At 35.2% G+C, this 20,578-nt stretch overlaps 1 protein-coding gene across 5 annotated transcripts in view; it reads right to left on the bottom strand.

The window, feature by feature from the left end:
* Window positions 1-20,578, bottom strand: part of ROCK1 (Rho associated coiled-coil containing protein kinase 1) — an 86,923-nt gene that overhangs the window by 52,611 nt on the left and 13,734 nt on the right. For 4 of the 5 annotated variants that reach the window (XR_004355946.1, XR_004355945.1, XM_032682205.1 and 1 more), the window contains exon 2: window positions 3,245-3,326. Coding sequence is in view for 3 of the 5 variants with exons in the window: in XM_032682205.1 (XP_032538096.1) it covers window positions 3,245-3,326 (82 nt within the window). In the remaining 2 variants the exon portion in view is untranslated. Of the gene's footprint in view, window positions 1-810; window positions 881-3,244; window positions 3,327-20,578 lie in introns of those variants that run through there. The other variant, XM_032682218.1, reaches the window with a different exon arrangement.

Genomic DNA, 20,578 nt, shown 5'->3' with positions numbered 1-20,578 from the left:
GCATGACTGCTAATACTAAAAAAAAGTAAATTTTAATTTAAAACATGCAGTGGGAATCATTGCAATTATTTATATAAACCTGTCATTCTATAAACTACAATAATTTACAAACTCCCAGTGGGCAGATATTCTAATTCCAAATTTGGTCAAAGATTAAAACAGTCTATTTTAATCCATGTGGGTCAACACTGGCATGAGATTACGCAGAAAAGCTTCATGTTTCAGTATTTCTAAAAGCAAGGAAGTTCTACTAAAACAGATATGCTTCTAATAAAATAAATTATGCAATGATATTTTATTTTCAAAAATAATATTCTAGGCCTAAAAGTAAAGTTTAGAAAGAAATAAGGACAGGGGAAGAGAAAGGAGGAGAAATATAATTTTTTAAAATTATTAAAAAATGATGAGGCAGACGACAGAAAATTGCTATTAGATTTCTACCTACACAGGTCACAATTTAAAACAAAAGTAGCATATGTACAATAAAAATTCAGTAAGATTTTATTACCACAACAGGAACAAATATAGTTTTGTTTGACTAAATACACTGTGGCATTACTGTCTAATGTAAAGCCAACCCTTTACAATGCAGCATATCACTAGCTGATTTCAATAAATTACAGTAAAATTGCAAATTCTGACAAATTCTTTCACATAAGGATCAAAATATTCAGTAATTCAAACAAATAATGCATTGCCTTATTTGCCCTGGTGAAAACTGACTTATAGTAGAGGAGGAGCAGCAAGACTGCACAAAACCAAAATGCAGCAACTCCCATGACAGCAATTTTCTAGCTATTGTTAACTTACTGCCTAGTAATCTCACAACAGGAGGTTCACCACTTCTGAACAAACAGCTTGACATTGGTGCAAAAGAAATCTAAGCACAATATGAATCCTTTAAATGGTATTTAATCACAAGCCTCTCGCCTGTGGACAAAACAGAACCGAGGAAAATACATCTGAAGGGCAATCTAAGCTAAGGATTTTTAAATAATGTAAACCAGGCTTGTGAGCAGTTGCAAATTGAAATTTATTGTTTGAGATATATATATATACAGACTAATAGTCAACTATCCTCAGACAATATGCATCAGTAATAACAGTGTTGGAAATTTGACCTCCACATTCTAAGTCTGTTAAACAAGGTTTATCAGGCTGCAATACATTCAAATAGGCAGTTCCTTATTTCCCAGAAACAGTGGAGGACCCGGACAGCTCACGCTGTATGAAGAGGCCGGATGGCTCCCTTGGCAAAAAATCACTTTCTCCAACTTGCTCTAAAGTTTGGTTATAAGCTTGGATTCTGTGTTGAAATGAACTGAGTCTCTGCTGCAAAGTAGGGCTCTCAGCTATCTTTAATACTAAGTTCCTTATTCTTTTAATTCTCTGTGGTAGAAAATTAATAAGGTTCTACCTTTGAAAAAATCATCCTCAAAATCTCTACCAGTAGAAGCAGATTTTGGAGGTTCCACAAATATACAATGTAAATTAGAGACAAGTAAGAGGGGATAAAGTCAATCAGTCTATAACATAAAGGAAGCAAACTCCCATTTTATTTGCCACCTAGAAACTTATTTTGATCTTCTACAATAATGGTGCAAACTGGACCACTAGTACTGCAAAAAGACATTTTAAACAGTCTTCCATTAGAACTAAAATAAACATGAAAATGTCTATTTTTTTAACAGAAGTTCAAAGCAAATTAGACTTGACAGTTCCCTGTAAGGCAACTACTTGCACATCCACAGCTCACTTTCATATTTCAGCAAACAGTGCAAGATTAATGTTCTAAAGGCAGTTTTAAGTGAAATAGGATGTTCTGTTCTCCACTTTCATATTACTTCAGGTCACATCTTACAACACAGTATATAATTTATACCTATAGATATTCATCATCAGACTGTAAATGTAAGCTTTCCTTCACTCAGCCCCAATTGCAAAAGTGAAGCTTTCTGAGACTCACTAGTAATTTCACTATTCATAAAAATTACATTCAAATTATCTGATGCAATGAGTATTTCCTTGCCTAATACAACTTCTCTTTTCTCCAAGAGTTTCACCACACCTTCTCAACAAATAACTGAGTATACAAATGTGCATGTAACTCAGTGTATGATATCAAATACAATTTGAACTGTGAAAAGTTAAACAGAACATTTGAGCTTAGGCTTTTCAACAACCAGCTTACATGCAACTGAGCCATCAACTGGATTTAGTGGACTCATAAATTCCCACAAATGGAGAATAATATAAAATAAACCCCACAAATTCACTATCATAGCTTTTAGTTTCACAAAATAAACTATTTGAAAAAACCTTGGAAACAGAAAGAACACCAACATAAATTACAGTAAAGCAAAGACAAAAATTATTTTAGTCAAATTACTTCATATTTGCCACAAAAAATATAAAAATCTAATAATATTAGCTTAATTTCAAGGTTTGCCCATTTAGTCCATAGGCAGGAGCAAGTCTTGAATCAGCTAACATCTCTGCCATGATTTCCAGAATTTGTCAGTTTGGCAGCCTTTAGAAATGACTTAATTTTTAACTGCTTTTTTGGGTTTTTGTTTGTTTGTGGTTTGTTTGCTTGTTTTAATTACAAAAAATATGGAACTATGACTTCTATTAAAAACATCAACTTTATTAGTTTAAAATGCCATTATAGAGTAGAATGTGCAGGAAATCTGGTAGTGGACAAATACAGAGTAAATACAGAGAATTCTGCAGACACAGCTGAATATACAAGTAAATACAGCAGCTATGCAGAGTAAGATATTCATGTAAAGAGACCTTTTATACTTAAAAAAAAAGTTTACAAAAGACATGCTCTAGTCTGTGAACAAATTTTTAACACAATTTCTTGACACTCTATGCATCATTATGATATTTTACTGGTAAGTGCTTATGATATATTAGTACATGAAATTAGAAAGCAAGTTATGGGAACCCAGAGAGTTGCCCTAACAAAAACAACAGGCCTTTCTCCTAAAAGGCTTTGTGCCACTGCAGACAATGCCATTTACAGGGGCAACAGATTGGACATTCAATGCCCAATGAATCAATGCAGGGGATGAAATTTGCAGAGGTAGCTGTCAGTTCTCACTGGGAAATAAATAAATAATCAGACTCTTAAAACAACTTGCAGCCCAAAACTTAATTCACCCCAAATCCCCAGTTGCCTTCCAATAAGCTAGAACAGCTTTTTTCTTTTTGATACTTATAGACATTAAATACTTACACCTGTTTAAGAAGTTATCAATGTTTTTGTTTTTTCTTAAGGCAGGGAAATCCAAGTCATATACCAAAGCATCTAATCCATCCTGAAAAAAAAAACAAAACAAAAACAAAAACCAAGCAAAATTAAGAATTTGGAAAAATAATTACACATGCTGCTAATTGAAGAGCCAAGATAAAGAAACAGTTGTCCCTGGTAATTTTCCATACAAATCATTTACATTTATTTAATGATTCAGTTAGCAGTTACATGAAACAGCTGTTCCTCCTTCATTTCCATTGGACTCTTCAAAGCTCAATTCCCTTCCATACCAAAACAAACATAGTTCTATAAATTATTAATTACCTTAACTAGCTGCACACCTACATGAAAAAAATTATTTTTTCCAAATACAAAAAGAACAAATAGCAGTTTTAATGCTATTAAACTGCATTCAGCAATATTAAAAAGTTCAGCAATATTAAACAGTTCACCAATATTAAAAAGTCACAAAGTATCACACAGTAGGGACTTGAATGTGAAATGGCAACTGGTAAATAGGACAATGATAGCAATTTATTTTGGAGAGTCAACCTCTCACATTTTATTCACTGAAATCAGTGGTAATTTTTATGAACAAGATATTGGCTTTATACCTTCCAACTTAAATCTAGGAACGAACAGTCACAAGCCCATCTGGCTTTGCTACCACGGAACATAACCCTATGAAAAAAACAAATGCCACTGAGAAAAACCTCAGAAAAATACAACAAAGAAGAAGACGGTTTTAAGGTCTTGCTAAGTGCCAAACACTTCCCAACTTAAAGGCTAAGTCTAAATTTGTTAACAGGTATACATGATTCTTCAGTGGATAGCATCTTCTTGGAGAAAAACTAAACCTGGTCATTTAGCTAAAAACAACAAATATGGTGTCTAATGAAAAATGATCAAGTATTCCAGGGAATTACAAAACAAAGAATTAAAGAGCATTAGGGAGTCTTCTCTCTCAGCTAGGTATTGTTTAAGTGACAACTGCAAAAATAAAGAAGGTCATAAAATACAAATTGATGGATGTTAACAAGGCATGCCAGAGAAGTATTGCTATTTACTTGTCCAATTCATAACTATGTGCCTATGCTATCTATCATTAACTTGTTGGCAGCGAGATATTAGACCAGAAATATCTTTCATCTGATCAGTTCAGATCTGATTGGACCTTATTTGACTGTTTTCAGCTTTTAAAGGATTTTTCAATCCTTTTTTTCAGGATTGAAACCTGATCCATCAGTCTTTGACAGCTACATATATCAAGTAACTATGCCTAAAGAAAAGCTAGAGCATAAGTTTTTTGAAAGCTTATTTTCCATGAATATATAATTGAGAACACATTTGATCCAGATTGAAGTAATAGTCTTTGATCCCTCACCTCAAATTCAAACCTGTTTTTCTCTCTCACTCTTCAGGAGACTTTTGACTATTAAAAAAAATCAAATGCTAGCAACATCAAAATTATTTATAGGTTTGCAGTCCTCTCTTTTAAAGTGTGCAAGATAGAAATTATTTACTTCAGATATAATGAGAAGGAGCAGTAAAATCATGCTAGAATTTGAAAACGGGTAAATACAAGGATAATCATAATTACTTTAAAGGCTGGATATTATTAAATTTGTCAACTTCATAAAAACATTCCTGTTTTAAGTTACCTCTCCATACAGTGGCTCATTTTGACCTATGATGAAAATTATACAACTCAAGAAAAGTATCACAGTATTTTCACTGCTCTAAAATACAGTCAGGTTTTGCATCTTGAGTGTGTTAAAGGATTGCCTTTTTGGACTGAAACTGATGATGAACAATGAAAGCAAATGGCAATGAAACAACATTTAATGGGTCAGTAATAAGAGAGTAAGAAGCCAAAAACAGATCAAGACAGATGTAGAAGTAAAGCTATGAAGGGTAAGTGTAACTTAGCAAGAAATACTTTGTAAACTACTCAAACACCTTTTCCAAAGATACACAGTAAATATCCCAGAAATCCAGGAAAGAATTTCAATTCTTTGGTAAATTCAGTAGAGAACCATAACCGCTTGCACAGCAGTACAAAGTACACTGGTAGCTTCTGTGCATTTATCTCCATGCTGTGAGAAACAGCAGGCAAAGAACATCCACAAGAGTGCTGGGTCACCTCCAGGGATTTTTAAAAGTAGATTAGTGATGGTGATGAACTGTCAAAATCTGGGGTCCGATCTGCCCTGAAGCCTTCAAATCTGTCGAGTCAATCAATTTGTCCGTGGCCATGGCTAACACAGAAAACAGGCACGTCAAGCAGAAGCACTAAATTCTCAAAACCCTGGTTTGCTCTGGAGCCGTGCAATTACCTGCTTCAATTCAGGGCTTGCTTCAAAACCCAAAATTCTGTCTTTTTCTTTATAGGAAGGGAGGTTTTAAACACTGAATACAAAAATACAGGAAAAATAGGAATACATACAAATTTTTAACATCAATCTTTCATTTGTATCATACTTTTTCTTTCAAAATGCTAAAATATAAGCCCATGCCAAAAGAAGCATGAAGTACAGAAAGTGTCATGGTTTCCTTGGTCTCCCAGGCATGCTAGGTATTTTGTTGTGTTTCTATTTAAAAGTTCTAAAATAAAGATGGAAAGCAGTATACAAATTCACTTTTAACAGACAAAAGGAAATTTCAATACTGTTTAATTCAGAATTCACCATATACAATGTTTCCTGTTCTGTTCTTCACCTTTCAGACCTTAGGTATGAACTCTACCAAGTAAAACACTGAACCAAAAACCTCCGAAATACATTTAAGCTACTGATCTCACATTCATTTCAAATCATGTTTCAAGATCATGCTAACAACATCTAAGGAAGCTACATGCCAAGAGTTGCTTATTTTAAAGGCTCTTCAATAATCAGCTCCCCTTCTGTAGAGTTTCAGGAGAATAAACTACCCCGGTTCAAAACCTTCATTAAAAACAGTAAGGGTGGGTGGTGTCCCTATAATAATTAAGAGACCTGTAAATCCTCAACTCTCAAAATAATTAATTTCATCAATTGAAGTGTGTTTCTGAAGAAAAAATAGCATAGTATTATTTTAGAGGTGGACTGCAAATACAAGACTAGGCTTAGGGTGATTTTATAGAATTGTGAATAATGGAAGTAAAATATTTGGGATACCTAGTGTTTAACATGAAACAACCTTTCTATATCACTTACATTAGCTAAAGCAGAACTTGTGTACGCTACAAGCTGTCCCAGTGCAAAGGGAAACAGAGAAGCATGGCTATTTTAAGTGGTATCACTGGTGAACAAACAGGGAGGAGTACACAAGCTCAACAGTGAGAAGGCAGTGCTGGTTGAAAGTGGTGCAAGTCAGAGACCCAGGAATACCCTATGGAGTTGTAGCTATAACGGCTAGGAGAAAAAGGGCAAAGATCAAATGAAAAGAGACATGATCATTATTGTCGATGGCTGCAGAGACAACTCATCTCTCAGCTTTCTTGATTTCATCTTGCTCGATCCTGCAATGTCACCTGACTATTTTCCTCATACAGAAAGGAAGGAAGATCTTTTCTTCAAGACCTCGAAAAGCCACACCCTCCTCCTCTTCAAGAAAAAGGATACTAAAATATCACTATAATAGGCAACCATACATCAACTGGTTTCATGTGCTTTATTAATATAAGAAAGCCTCATTTTTATGATAGACTTTCTCCCCACTTGGACAGTTTCCATTTATTTTTAGTATGTATCTTCTTTATATACAGCACATTCCATACTTCTTAGAAACACATACTGTGGCTTAGACGTATTTTCAGCTAATGCTAAGTTCTACCTTATTCTGTCACTACAGAGCAATTTGCCTGTTTAGCTTTGAGGTCTACGCAGACATTTTCCTTTTAACAGTTAAATTAGATTACTAAAATAAATTGGTTTATAAAAGCAAACATATGACTTCCATTTACATGGCAACAGTATTTCAGAGGTGATTGAGAAGAAACAGAGAAAAAACTTCCCTTATAGTGTCCTTCACTCAAATAATTTCATGGTCTGATACAGTCTTTTCTATATCACACTTGTTCAATGAAATCATCAATAGTTTCATAATCTATTTAAAACTCCCCATTTTATTATGAAATTAAAAAGAGGCATACTAGGGAGCCATTACAATATGCAGAGGGTTCTCCCATACAAACCAAACATTCCCACATATACTGTTGGCTTCATTTCATTCACTACTACACCACACTTACAAGTTCAAAAAGAATTAGATATATGAAGTAAAATCAAAGGTCAGTCTGGACTCATATACTGCCCCTGCAAATGACAATAAAGGTGTCTCAGAAAGAGGATTACGAGCAAGTCCAGCATATAGTAGTACTGCTCTGGTGTTTTGTTATTAACTGAAATATCTGCTTAATTTTTATAGTCACTGTATACTAAATGGGTTCTTTCACAAAACTAGGCATTATAAATCAAAGATAGTTCAACATTCAATAACACAAGTACAACAAGATGAGAGGTTTTTCTCTCATGCACTCACTCAACATTCATCAAGGCTGAATTTCACCTATCACTTTTAACCACCCAGGCACCACCAAGTATTCATTTCTTTTTTGGTTTGCTAGATCTTTAACTTTTACTACTCTATCATGATTAATTAATCATTATTCACCATTTTAGATCTCTTATGACTGTGAAATACCACACACCTGTTAGACTCCAAACAGTTTTAAGCACTAATGTAGATAAACGCTACAGTTATACACACACTTACTTGCCTTAATGAGACATAATCAGGTACAAAAAAAGACTGATAAACATCAAGCAGTCTCAGCAATCTTCCTGTTTGTGTCATTTTGTCCCAAAAAAGTTTCTAGCACCACTTAAACCTTGAGGGAGAAAAACCAGCATGAACACTGTAAAAAAGCATTCCACTATGGAAACTCCTTTAAGTTTCTTTATGAAGAAATGAGCACAAAGATTTCTTTAAGTTTTTCTAAAAATAGAGAATACTATAACATAAAATTATCATTAACACACACATTAACTATACAATCTATTAACACTGAATTTCATAAGTTGTTACACTAACTTCTTTTCATTAGATTCATCTAAAATGTACTGATTTTCTTCAGTTTGACTAAAGCAGTCTCACATTAACTTGATTTTCCCCCAAATTTTGGTCTATACCTATTTCCAAAGTTTTATGCATCAAACTACCAGTCCCACCATGACTATACTAAACTTCCTCACTCTGCAGCTACATCCCTTAATCTCAAAACTAACTACAGTTATGCAATGGTTTTATTCAGATGTATGAGTTAATGCAATTTTATAGCAAAATTTACTGCTAGGATATTTCAAAATACAGTCCATCAACCTACTCCAATTCAGCAAAACAGATTATCTCAGGATTTATAAGTGACATAAGTAGAAAATACAATATATGATCTACATTATGAGCGCACATCTTTTTATTTTGAAATGTTACTCCATACACATTTCATTATGACATAGTATCATCTAGTGTAAGCATATAATAAATAAAGATTTACTAAATGTGGTTGAAACTTTGTTGTTGAGACACTTGGTTATTTTAATATTTATCCAGCATTCAAAGAACTAAAAAAAAATACTTAATGGGTATTACCAGCATACAAAATTTGCATTCCTTGGACGGACTGGCAGTTACCCAACTTTAAACTCTTTGCTACTTTTCCTTTTTTGGAGAGACCAAAGTAAGTCTTAAGATCTAAAACTCTTTTTAGTTCCTTGTATTGTAGCCATTTTCCTATTTCTATAGTACTGTAAGCTTCCCCCCATACACTAAATCAACAAACCTGACTGATCCTGAATTGCATGTGTCCATCATAATTCATAATAATGCCCTGTCATACATAACTGTTCTTTCTGGTCAACTGTCAAATCCTGAGAGAGCACATTTAAGAGCTACAAGTGAGAAGCTAGTCATTATGGCCTATTTTCAAACTTGGATGAAAAGTAATACCTCAAGTCTATTTAAAAAGAGTTTTTTTGAACTGTTTGAATTATCAACAATGAATCTTACCACCTGAAGCATCTCCTAAAATAAGCTAAAATAAATGTAGTGCAAATCTGTGAAATCAGCTCATATAGAGTAGGCAAGCAAGAGTAGTGTCAGCATCCACCACACACACCATTCGAACCAAACGTGTAGGTAACGAACCTACACATCTCAGTCTTTCACTAAAACTGGGGGCAAGTCATAAATCCTTCAAACCAGAGCACCTCTCTGTCCCCTGACTAGATGCAGGAATCTTGAATTAACAGATCTGTTCTGAATGACACCTATTCAAGGCACTATTTTATGCCTGAATTATGGAAAGTTGACATTGTCTAAAGATGCATTCCAGAAAATGTATTTCAGTGGGGGCTTTTTTCCCCTCCAAACTCAAAATTATAACAACATATTACAACACTAATTTCACTATGCTAGCATATTTTATTGTGGTTAATAGTCTTTACATCCAAACATTAATTTATTACATTAGTGGTTTATTATTTCAATTTAGTGTCAGAATTAATTCTATTTAGTGTTGCATCTTTAGGAACAACTATCAGATGAAAAACTAGAGTCTTCAAGGAAGATGAAGAACATAGACCAAAACAGCACCAAGAATATATTTCAGTAAAATCTATGGAGTAATAGGTACAATTTCGTTTGAAAATAGTTCAGGAAGATGTGAAACAGGAGTAAAAGCTGATAGCCATTAAGTCAAATTATATTAATTTCACAGCAAGTAAGATTTCTGGATATTTGAAGCTTAATTTCCTTAGAAGTGGTTCACTTGCATTGGTTGATATGTTCTGTGGGCAAGTTTTACAAACCGCAAAGCTTCTATACCAAAGGTGGCACGTTCTGCCATCAATTAGAGTACTTAGATTAAAAGACTAAATCAGTTGTAGAACTATCTGGAGGGCTACAAAGATTATTGATATTTTACTGTGTAGAAAATAAGAAAATAGATACTTTAGGTTTAAATGATTTATCAAGCCATGTTTGTCTAACACTAGAATTAAATGATGTGTAAGTACAGCTTCTTAAAGCTGCCCTTTTCAAGAAAACTGTATTAAATGTGACGAACACAAGTACACTTAAAGCATATATATTTAAATAATGTTAAAAGAAGAAGAAGTACTGGTAGTTAAAGAACTGACTGATGTTTATCACCACGGAAGCAGCATTCCACAGCCACTGCAGCACTTGGGCCTTAGGAACTGCCTCATAGGTCTAGAGTTCCCCGCTACTGTAACAACTGCAACTGGAGATGAGCAGCCAACCTGACACACCACAAGGTAACACTATCCACAAAAACATTTCCCGGTGGAAAAAAGTGAGCTCACATCCTTTCGGGTTCTCAAAGTTCTGATATTCACCAAAAAGATAAGGCAAGCCCTGTCCCCTCACCTAAAATGTAAAGTAACTACTTAGGCAAAGTTTTTAGAAAAGCCAAATGTCACTTATAAATGTCACATCAGCAAATGGCCTTTGACATCCCCACAGCTTTCTGGGTTGTCCTAGGAGGGTAGATTCTTCCCCAGTCAGCACATACAAATCTACCGCTTCCAATTTAGGAGTCCTAAGGTTTCATTTTAAACATATACACTTGAAAATACCAATTCAGATCAACGGGAGTTAACACTCTAAAGAACACTCACCAGAAAGCAAAAGTAACATGGATAAAAATTAGCAGTATGGATGCAAATACTGGTACATAATTTCCCTTCACTAAAATGGTACAGACCAATCAGAGATATGAAAGAATGAAAACAAACTGGTCCGGACCCAGCTCAAAAGTCTAAGGCTTCTTTTTGCAGCAGCCTGCAAGAACTCAGGTAAAAACATCAATGAAAAGAAAGAAACTGTATAATTCCATTAAGAAATAGTGACATTCATAAAGGAAACAGAACCCCCTCCACATCTGCTGCCTGGGAAATTGCTGTCTGCCAGATTTCTTTCCAGGCAGGTATCCATGAAACCAGACTTCAGGAAGTAAGCCTTAGTCAGTTGGACAAGATGCGAATTACCAATAAACCAACATGTTCATGAGAACTATTGCAAATGACATAAATGAAAGTGCATTAGCTCTTGTAAAAGCTGTTAAATACGTAAAGCAGTTTTAGATCTCTTAGGTTAATACACTATAGTAAAACTAGAGTCAGTTCTCCAATCCATAGCTTAAATTGCTGCCTCTAACTCTCCCACCAGACTTTTGCCTGAAAAGTGTTACCTTCACCATGAAAAACAAACAAAATAAAAAATTACCAGCAAAGTTTCCAATATAAAAAGTCAGTAGAAAGGTAACTAATTTTTCTGTAGAGCAACAATACCTCATCAGCCATACAGTACCTGCTGTCACCTGACCTGGACTGTTTGCTGCAAATAAAACTGTGTGCTAACTATAGCTGTAAAAAATAAGATATAAAACAATAAAAAGGTAAGTTCTATCTTTAGCCTTGACAACTCAGTCTCTGGAGATTATATTAGTTCAAGAACTATGCTTTAGAAAAGACTCCAACAAGGTATATCAAATAAAAAAAAACCCACCTCCATTACTAGTAATATTATCCAGCCCACCAAAAAAAAAAAAAAATAACACAGTGAATGGAAACGGAGACTGGACAAACTGAAAGACAAAAAAGTACTTAATTTTTTAAACAGAAGGCAGACAATTAATTGAATAACTTTCCAAGAAAGAGTGAGAACATCCTAATTTTTCCAGCAGTCTGGAAATACTGCACAAAATCTCCCCTTCCCCACTACCAAAAGGCAAATTCTTCCCTAAAACTCTGGAACAAGTCAAAACACTTTCACAGTTAGAGGTGAATAGCCATGACAGAAGTCCAAAAATGAAGTATATGAAAGAATTATACTAAAAAAACACTGTAGGAACTGAAATAGTAATTTGTAAAGCAACAGGCCTTTCTTTAGTGTCACATGCAAACCATGGTCTGCAAAAGGAAAAATATGGGAAGTTGAGCACAACTCAAGCAAAGGATCAACTCTGAGAAGGTTCTCTGATTGCGCAATCTCCGGTCAGAGCTCAAGCTACATTTCTGCAATAAACATTCCAGCACAAGCAATCACACGTCAAGCAGACATTTGAAATATGCAACTAAACAAGAACTCAACACTATTTAAGAATTTCTGCATCATTATGCTGTTTTGTAATGCAAACTCTAGTAAAGCCCGTAAATTTCTTTTTCATTTATTGATTAAAAGAAAAACTTCGCTTTCAATAAAACAGATCTCTGTATACATAAAACCAGTGTTTTTCTATATTTATTCTTTTTTCCATGATGAATATAGCCATAAGAATGACTTTCAACTAATGTTGTTTTTTAAAAAAGGTTATAAAAATTCCATGAGAATTATTTTAGATATAGACAAGTTATTTCTACTGCCAAGCATTAAGATTTCTCAGAATTGACAGTATTTTGTTACTAACATGAACAAAATAGCAAGTTATTCACATTTCTGAGGGCTTTGCATGGCTAATATAGAACAAAGCAATTCTGCTAACAGATTGTTTTCAGATTCCAGAATCCAATGAATTAAATTTTCAAATTTATAACTTTAAAAAACATGCTTTTACCCACTACCTTTAGGCAAGTTAAAAAAAGTTTGATAATGATAAAAAAATTATAATAGGTACAGACAGTGCTGTTAGTAACAATTTATTTAATACTGGATGCTTAAGTGTATTTTCAAGCCACTAATTGTGACTAATTTGCGATCAAGAAATACTTCCATTAGAGAAGTTGTCAATGTCCCATCCCTGGAAGTCTTCTAGCCCAAGTTGGACAGGGTTTTGAGTAACCTAGTCTAGTGGAAGGTGCTCCTGCTCACAGCAGAGAGGTTGGAACTAGATGATCTTTAAGGTCCCTTCCAACCCAAACCATTCTGTGATTCTATGATCTAAACCCAATCTCTTCTAAGCACTCTTTTTACCCTTTCTGACACCATAGTAGAGTCATGACAAAAATCCTTAATGCTTTGGACTGCATATGAAAAAACAGAGGTTTAAATCAAAAGCCTACATGAAAATATGGTTCCATATTTAAGTACTGAAATGACAGAACAGAACCAAAGCTGCCCATGGGAACTTAGGGTGGTTTTTTCCAATTGCAAGTCTCTGACATGATAATCCATAATGATTTTACCAAAGGTAACACTGCAACAATACAAGCCAGCTTATCTGGGATGGTCAAGTACAGTATTTCAAGACTAGAGGAAGAGAAGAAGTATTAGAAATTCATTAGAGTATCCAGCACTTTTAATTTCAAAAAAGCCCAAAGATGTTGTGATTTATCTTATTTGCAAGTTTCTTTAGGGACATGCAAGCAAGTTTTCTGTGCTCCTTTCAAGCCTTGAGACTACAGTCTGAAGGAAACTAAAGACACTGACTTCATATACCAAGAAACAAAGTTTTTCCCAACATTTCCATTCAGTTGCTCAAGCATGAGAGATATTTCTAATACACTTGCTCAAGCATAAGACACAGACAGCAGAATTTCATAAAACAGTGGTATTCAATGTTTAGAACACTGGGTATTTTCACCAAGCTTTTATACTGCTATCATAGGGATGAAAAATACTAAAATGCTAAAAAATAACTGAAAAAGCAACTCTTCTAGCAACTTTTCCAGCTACATTGAAATGAAAGAGTAAGTCAACTCTTCCCTAATACTAGTCTTCCTGCATAACACTTCAGAACTTGGGAAAAATGTCCTCTCAGCCAAAGAGGATGCATACTAACATATGTACTCCATGGCTTTCTTTTGGATTTAGAAGATGGCAGAAAACAAATCTTAGTCCAAGAGGAAAGAGAGCCAGGGCTGTCTGGACCATTGCCACTATCACGGAATCTTGTCAAAGTCTCTCCTGCCTGTCCTTACAAGGGAGCAAGGCTGAGCTTGGGATGATTAACTTAATCTCTACAGGAGATGAGGGCAAGCAGTATTTTTGTCACACCATAAAATCCTGCCATGAAACAAATCAGAGCACACTAACATGACATTTTCTGTTCCTCCTTCCCACAGACCATTTTGAAGAGCTGTCATTTAGCTTCTCATTAAGCAGAGAGCAAAACTGATGACAATGTGTTTTCTACAAAATAAACCAAAAGCTAATGAAAGGGTATTTTTTACTTGCATCCAACTTCTATATGATTTTTTCCCCAGCATTTGCTTCACGAAAGCATTTTTCCAGTATCTATTTTAAAAAAAAAAAAAGTAATAAAAAAGCACTAGTTTGTTGGAAATCTACATGAACTAAGGGACTAGAGATACTTAGTGTGTGTGTGTGTCTGTATAAAAATATTTTAAAAATAGTAATTCAAAAGCCATGTCAAGTCAGGTCAGGTAGTACCTACTACCTCCCATTCTTATAAACTCTGTGTTTGTAAAACTCGGAGGAAAGCAGGTGTTCTGTTTCTAAATACTACAAAGTATCAACATGTGATATTCTAGAACATAACTAAAGAGCAGTAGTGTCAGTTCAGGAATTCAGATACCCTTTTGTCAGACATCCTGCACTTCCCTTTCTGGAAGTCTCTGCTGGACCACAGAGCCAGTTTCTGAAGAACTACATAAATAAATGGATGTAAACAGTAATTTTGGAAACAGGTGCTTGTTACCAATCACGGTCATTTTCTAAATGAACACTGAGAGGCTTGAAGAGGAAATAAGGAAGGCAGTTACATCTTTTGTGGTATTCCAACAAAATGCACTGGCATTGAAGTAGACTGTCATTATACTTAACTAGACTCTGAATTACAGATAAGCAATTTGATTTAAAAAAGAAAAAACCCAACCACCTGACATTAGGAAAAGTCTCACAGCAGGAAGTATGTGTGTTCATACCTTCTGTACACATACATTTACACATCCCAAACAACCAAATCTTTAAAATAATAAAAAAAATGTAATCTATCCCTTTCATTCAGGTTCACATTTTACAAATTGTTTGCTTGGCAAGAGAAATAAGGACTAAAAACTTCAAGAGAGAGAGACAGAAATTCCTTTGCACTTGTAAAATTACAAGCAGTTCATGATGCAAAGCTCTATCCTTAAGACAACCAATGCTCCAGAGAACACAACCAATGCAGCATTTCACTGAATACTGTCATGTAAAACACACCCAAAAAAACCTTTGCTTCAGTCAGCACACTGTATGACTTAAAGCAAATAGAACTGACTTTCCTCTCTTTTCTCAATGACTGTAGATCAGCTTTAAGATCATGTCACACTCAAATGCTTAGAGCTTTCTTTATTGTTCTTTCCAATTTAGATTTAAGGGACAAGTATGGGAACTGTTCTTTTCTTAGTAATTTTGTCCCTTTGTCTGCCTATTGAACTATGACACAACCAATTTCCAATCTTATATAACCTTACCTCATTGAAAAACCTCTTAATCCATTTCTTCTGTGGAAGATAAGATGACACCTAGTCTGGTTTAACAGATTCATTCAAAAGTCAACTTTTATAAATGAGAACACAGGTAGAGATGACTATATGTCTCAAAATATTGACTATACCTATTTTTGGACACACTGTACATAAAGAAGTAAGAACACAGCAGAAAACTTACAACGAACCTAAGAAGAGACAGGCTGTTCCTTCTGAAAACCAATATGAAAGTTGATGGCTGTCCAGAAGAGCAGGAAAATTCAGAAAAAGAGGAAAGTGGAGTAGTTCTAAATCCTCACATACTATTTCTACATAAAATTTAATGTTAACAACTGAAAATCTTCTGAATATCCCACAACCTGACTTGCTCTGTTTCCAAATGCTGTTCAATATCATGAGCATGTCAAAAACATATTTTGATTTTAAATTACCCACAGCATGATCTTAAAAAAGGTACAGTGAAAATTAAGATAGCTTACATTTCTTATCCCATTCTCAGAATAAATTTGCTGCCTTCAGTAAAAAGGGAAAAGCATACTTTTAAGTGTCTTAAAAGACAAATGTGGTTTACATCTTCAGTTTTGTCATGAGTCAACTACAAACACAAACACAATGTATTCTGAACTAAATAAAACACAATGAGAAAGCTGATGGTAAAAAGATAACTAAATGATACCCTGATTTAACCTTTTTCTTTGCCACACCAGACTAATAGTGCTTGAATTTGCCTGTTTGGCACAACAGATGTTGGAGCATCTAGTTTCTTCCAAAGCCAGTGGAGGATGCCAATGGCCTTACACAGCTGCAGTCAAGAAAAGACCATAGGCAAGAGCTAGAAATCGATTTGCTCTTTCCACTGAGTTTTTCTGATGAATTCTTATTTCATCTAATATATCTTCTGCTATTTATCATGGTAGCTGCCTCCCAGCCCACAAACCCAAAACATAAAAGGAAGGTTAATTTTAAAAGACCTATGTCTAAATCCTACAGCTTCGGAATGCAGCACAAGGCCTGTAGGTGTATTAGACACTGACTTACAAAACAGAGACAAGATGCTGTTGCAAAAATACTGTGGGCCTCTTATGATGGCCTGAAAAGACAGACCTGAGGATTGTTGCTACAGATCACCCTAACACCAGGGTCACTGTACAAGTAAAATTCTAAAATGAATCCCTGGCACTCCTAAATTTTATTAGAGAATAATAATCTGCTGAGAAAAAAATACACTTGAAATTAGAGCATAGTCTGAGCATTTTTTTTTATTTATAATTCTTAGGGTTCCATCCGAAATACAGCTTCAATAACTTCAGTTATTTTTTGAAAGCATACTTGAAACCATGATTGTATGCCCAAATAAAATACAAATACAATTGACTATATAAGTATTATAAGGATTACATCCCATTTACTTAAAACTTTATTCTATGCTAATTCTTAATTTGGAGAGTTATATACTAATTAAGCAACTTCTCATCTGAAACCATCATGAGACAAAACTTACTGAGTTTTGTAAGAACTCCCATTAGCTCCTGATCAGTTTAGAAGTTTCTCTTAGCTTAGCAGAGATTTTCAATCTAAACGGATAATTAGAACTTGCTGGTTTAAATCTTTGGAATATTTCTTTCCTTCTTCCAGATAGAGTTCATCTTCACTTAAGAAGTATTAAATGTCATGAAAAGAATTAACTCTATGGAAGCTGCTTTTCCTATTTTTTTCAACTCAGGTACTATTGAAATTTATACTTGACGTTTGTGTGGAAAAAGATATAAGAAAATTACAGCAGTTTATCCTTTTGTTCCTTTAGAAATTAGATTTGTTGCGCATGCATTCTGTGGTTGAGTTTCCTCCATCCCTTGGGGCCGTCAGCTTTAAAGGTTTTCCTCCCTAAGTCTCTTCACTTTCATCAGACCGGATCTGCTGTTACAAGAGAAATGACATGAACGTTGTGCTGCTCAGCACAGACATCATATCCTGTTCAGTGTTCCCTCAGAAAACAGGACCTTGATAAATACAGCTGAGAAAGTAATTTGTACATATAGCACATATAATTACTTTGTCATACTGATTTTAAGAACTTCACTAATGCTCTGAAACCAAAGCTAGAAAAAGGCGAAGGGAAAACCAACCAGAGAAACACTGTAAAGGTTATTTGATCAAAAGACTGACAGTCACAGAACCATAGAACAGCCCAGATCTGGTGATAACTCAAAAGTTCATGTGGTCCAACCTTTCATGCAAAAAGGAGCCTCAATGAGACTGTCTAGCACCCTGTTGAAGTCTTGAAAACCTCCAATGACAGGGACTCTGTCACATCCCTGGGGAGGTTGTTCCAATGACTGTTCTCACGGTAAAAAATTTCTTTCTTACATAGATAGAAAATCTCTCCCAGTGCGACCTGTACTTGTGGTCCCTCGTTTTCTCCACACGACTCCTCACAAAAAAATAGCTTTCATCTTCTTCGTAGCTGTCCTTTAAATACTGGAACACTGTGATGAGGCCCCCTAGAGCCTTCTCCAGGCTGACTCCTTCAGTTTTCCCTCACAAGGCAGGTTCCCCAGCCCTTTGATCATCTTAGCCACCCTTCTTTAAAACCTCTCCAGTTTGTCAGTGTCAGTCTTGAATTGTCTCTCCCTTCTGAAGGGTCCCTCTCACTACCCAGTTTAGTGCCATCAGCAACCTTGCTTGAGGGTGCTTTCAAATCCATTATACAGATCATTTAGGAAGACACAACAGTATTAGGCCCAGTATCCATCCCTGGAAGACCCTACTTGTGACAGGCTGCCAGCCTGAGTAAAAACCACTGACCATAAAGAGATCTTCTGATACATTTTTAAAATAGTATATATTTGATGTCTGACCAAAATTAACTCTAATTTGATTCTGTATTAGTAAACTTTATGTAGATTATTCCTTGTGCCCTTTTGATGTAATCACTCAGTAAATAGGAATATTCTCAATGTAGTTCCTTCTAACAAAATCTAGAGTAGAAAATTACAATTGTACATTGAAATGCATTGAAAACAAAAGCTATCTTTTTTTTTGAAGCTTAGAGTACTTCAACTGAACTTGCAGGTTTTTGTTTTAAAGGAAAATGCATGTCATGATTCATATTTTTCGTCATATATCGTGTGTATATATGTATATAAAAGTGTGTGAATGTACTGAACATAAATCTTTTCTTTTTAGCCAATGCATTTATTCAATGATGATCTCAAGTGATTAATGAAGTTTTCCACAGTAAGGTTTTCCTGGAAGTCTGTTAAGCACACCTTCAGACCTAAAGTAAAAGGCAAGCAGTAATTGCATATAATTCATTAAGGTAGGAAACCATTACCTACTCAATATGTAAGGCTAACAAGCAAAATTATTTCAGAGAACTAACAAACCTTATTTATTACAATCCTCAAACTGCTTAGGTCAATGGAACATTTTAGTGATCTTTCCCTTTTCTCCAGTGATTACACTACTGGAAACTATGGCAAATAGGAACAGTCTCTTGTTACACTACTAAGCATTATCAGTTGATTAGACACTGCAGTTTAACTGCAATTAAAAATGCATACATCTTCATTTTAATAGCTTCATATATAAGCACAACAGAATTCAAACAACCAGGCAGTACTGACGTTTTTCCATTAAAAACATCAAATTTCATGAAGCTCCTCTTTAATTTGTCTGCAATTTTCTCCCTAAAAAATACAAATCCGTACCACACCTTCAGTGCAAAGATAGAGACTGATGAACATTATCAACACTAAAGTTTCCACGTTACTAAAAAAGCTAATGTGTTGCAAAAATTTACTTATTATATTGAAGCGAAGTAATTTTTAGGCTGGTGTACTAATATGTATTAACACGCAGAGAAATTAATTTTCTTAAAAACAGTATTTTGCAGTCATAAGTCTATGCCTATGCAGATCAGTTTCCCCCACTTATCTGTGGGAACATCTGTACTAAAGAAAAACACAACTCTTACTCAAAATGACAACCCTCTCATTGATTTTTGAACAGTTTGGGGAACCTGGAGTGGTTCCAGTCAACTAGAAGCTCGCAAACATTGTCCCAGTTTTCAAGAAGGAAAAAAAAGGATGACCCTGGAAACTACAGGCCTGTCAGTCTCACTTCAGTGATATTTACAGAAAAGATTATTCTGGGAGTTATAGAAAAACATCTGAAGGACAACACAGTCATTGGTCACAACCAGCACAGCTTCATGAGGGGAAACTCCTGCTTCACAAACTTAATTCCCCGTTATGACAAGGTAATCCACCTAACTGATTAAGGGAAGCCAGTCGATACAATATTTTTTGATTTCAGTAAAGGTTTTGATACTGTCCTACACTATATCCTTCTAGACAAAATGTCCAGCACACAGCTGGATTAACACATCATGTGGTAAGTGAGCAACTGGCTCACAGGTCAGGTACAAAGGGTTATAGTGAATGGGGTAATATCAGGTTGGCATCTGGTGACTAAAGGGGTTCTGTAGGGCTTCATCTTAGGCCCTGTGCTCTTCATCAAGACTCAAAGGAATACTAAGCAAGTTTGCTTCATCTTAGGCCCTGTGCTCTTCATCAGGACTCAAAGGAATACTAAGCAAGTTTGCCAATGATACTAAATTGGGAGGAGCTGTCAACTCCTTCAAAGGCAGGGAGGCCCTGCAGAGGTATGTTGATGAATTAGAGAGGTGGGCAATCACCAATTGTAAGAAGCTAAACAAAGACAAGTGCCAGATTCTGCACCTGGATGGGGCAACCCTGGATGTACACAAAGAGGGCAATGAGATGCTGGAAAGCAGTGCTGTAGAAAGGGACCTGGGCATCCTGGTCGATGGCAAGTTAAACGTGAGCCAGCACCGTGCTCTGGGGGGCATCAGGCACAGCAT

The sequence above is a fragment of the Chiroxiphia lanceolata genome, chromosome 1 (genome assembly GCF_009829145.1).
Source record: "Chiroxiphia lanceolata isolate bChiLan1 chromosome 1, bChiLan1.pri, whole genome shotgun sequence".
In the NCBI taxonomy this organism is placed as follows: domain Eukaryota; kingdom Metazoa; phylum Chordata; class Aves; order Passeriformes; family Pipridae; genus Chiroxiphia; species Chiroxiphia lanceolata.
The sequence above is the reverse complement of the archived record's forward strand: the minus strand, read 5'-3'. Positions and strand labels throughout refer to the sequence as shown.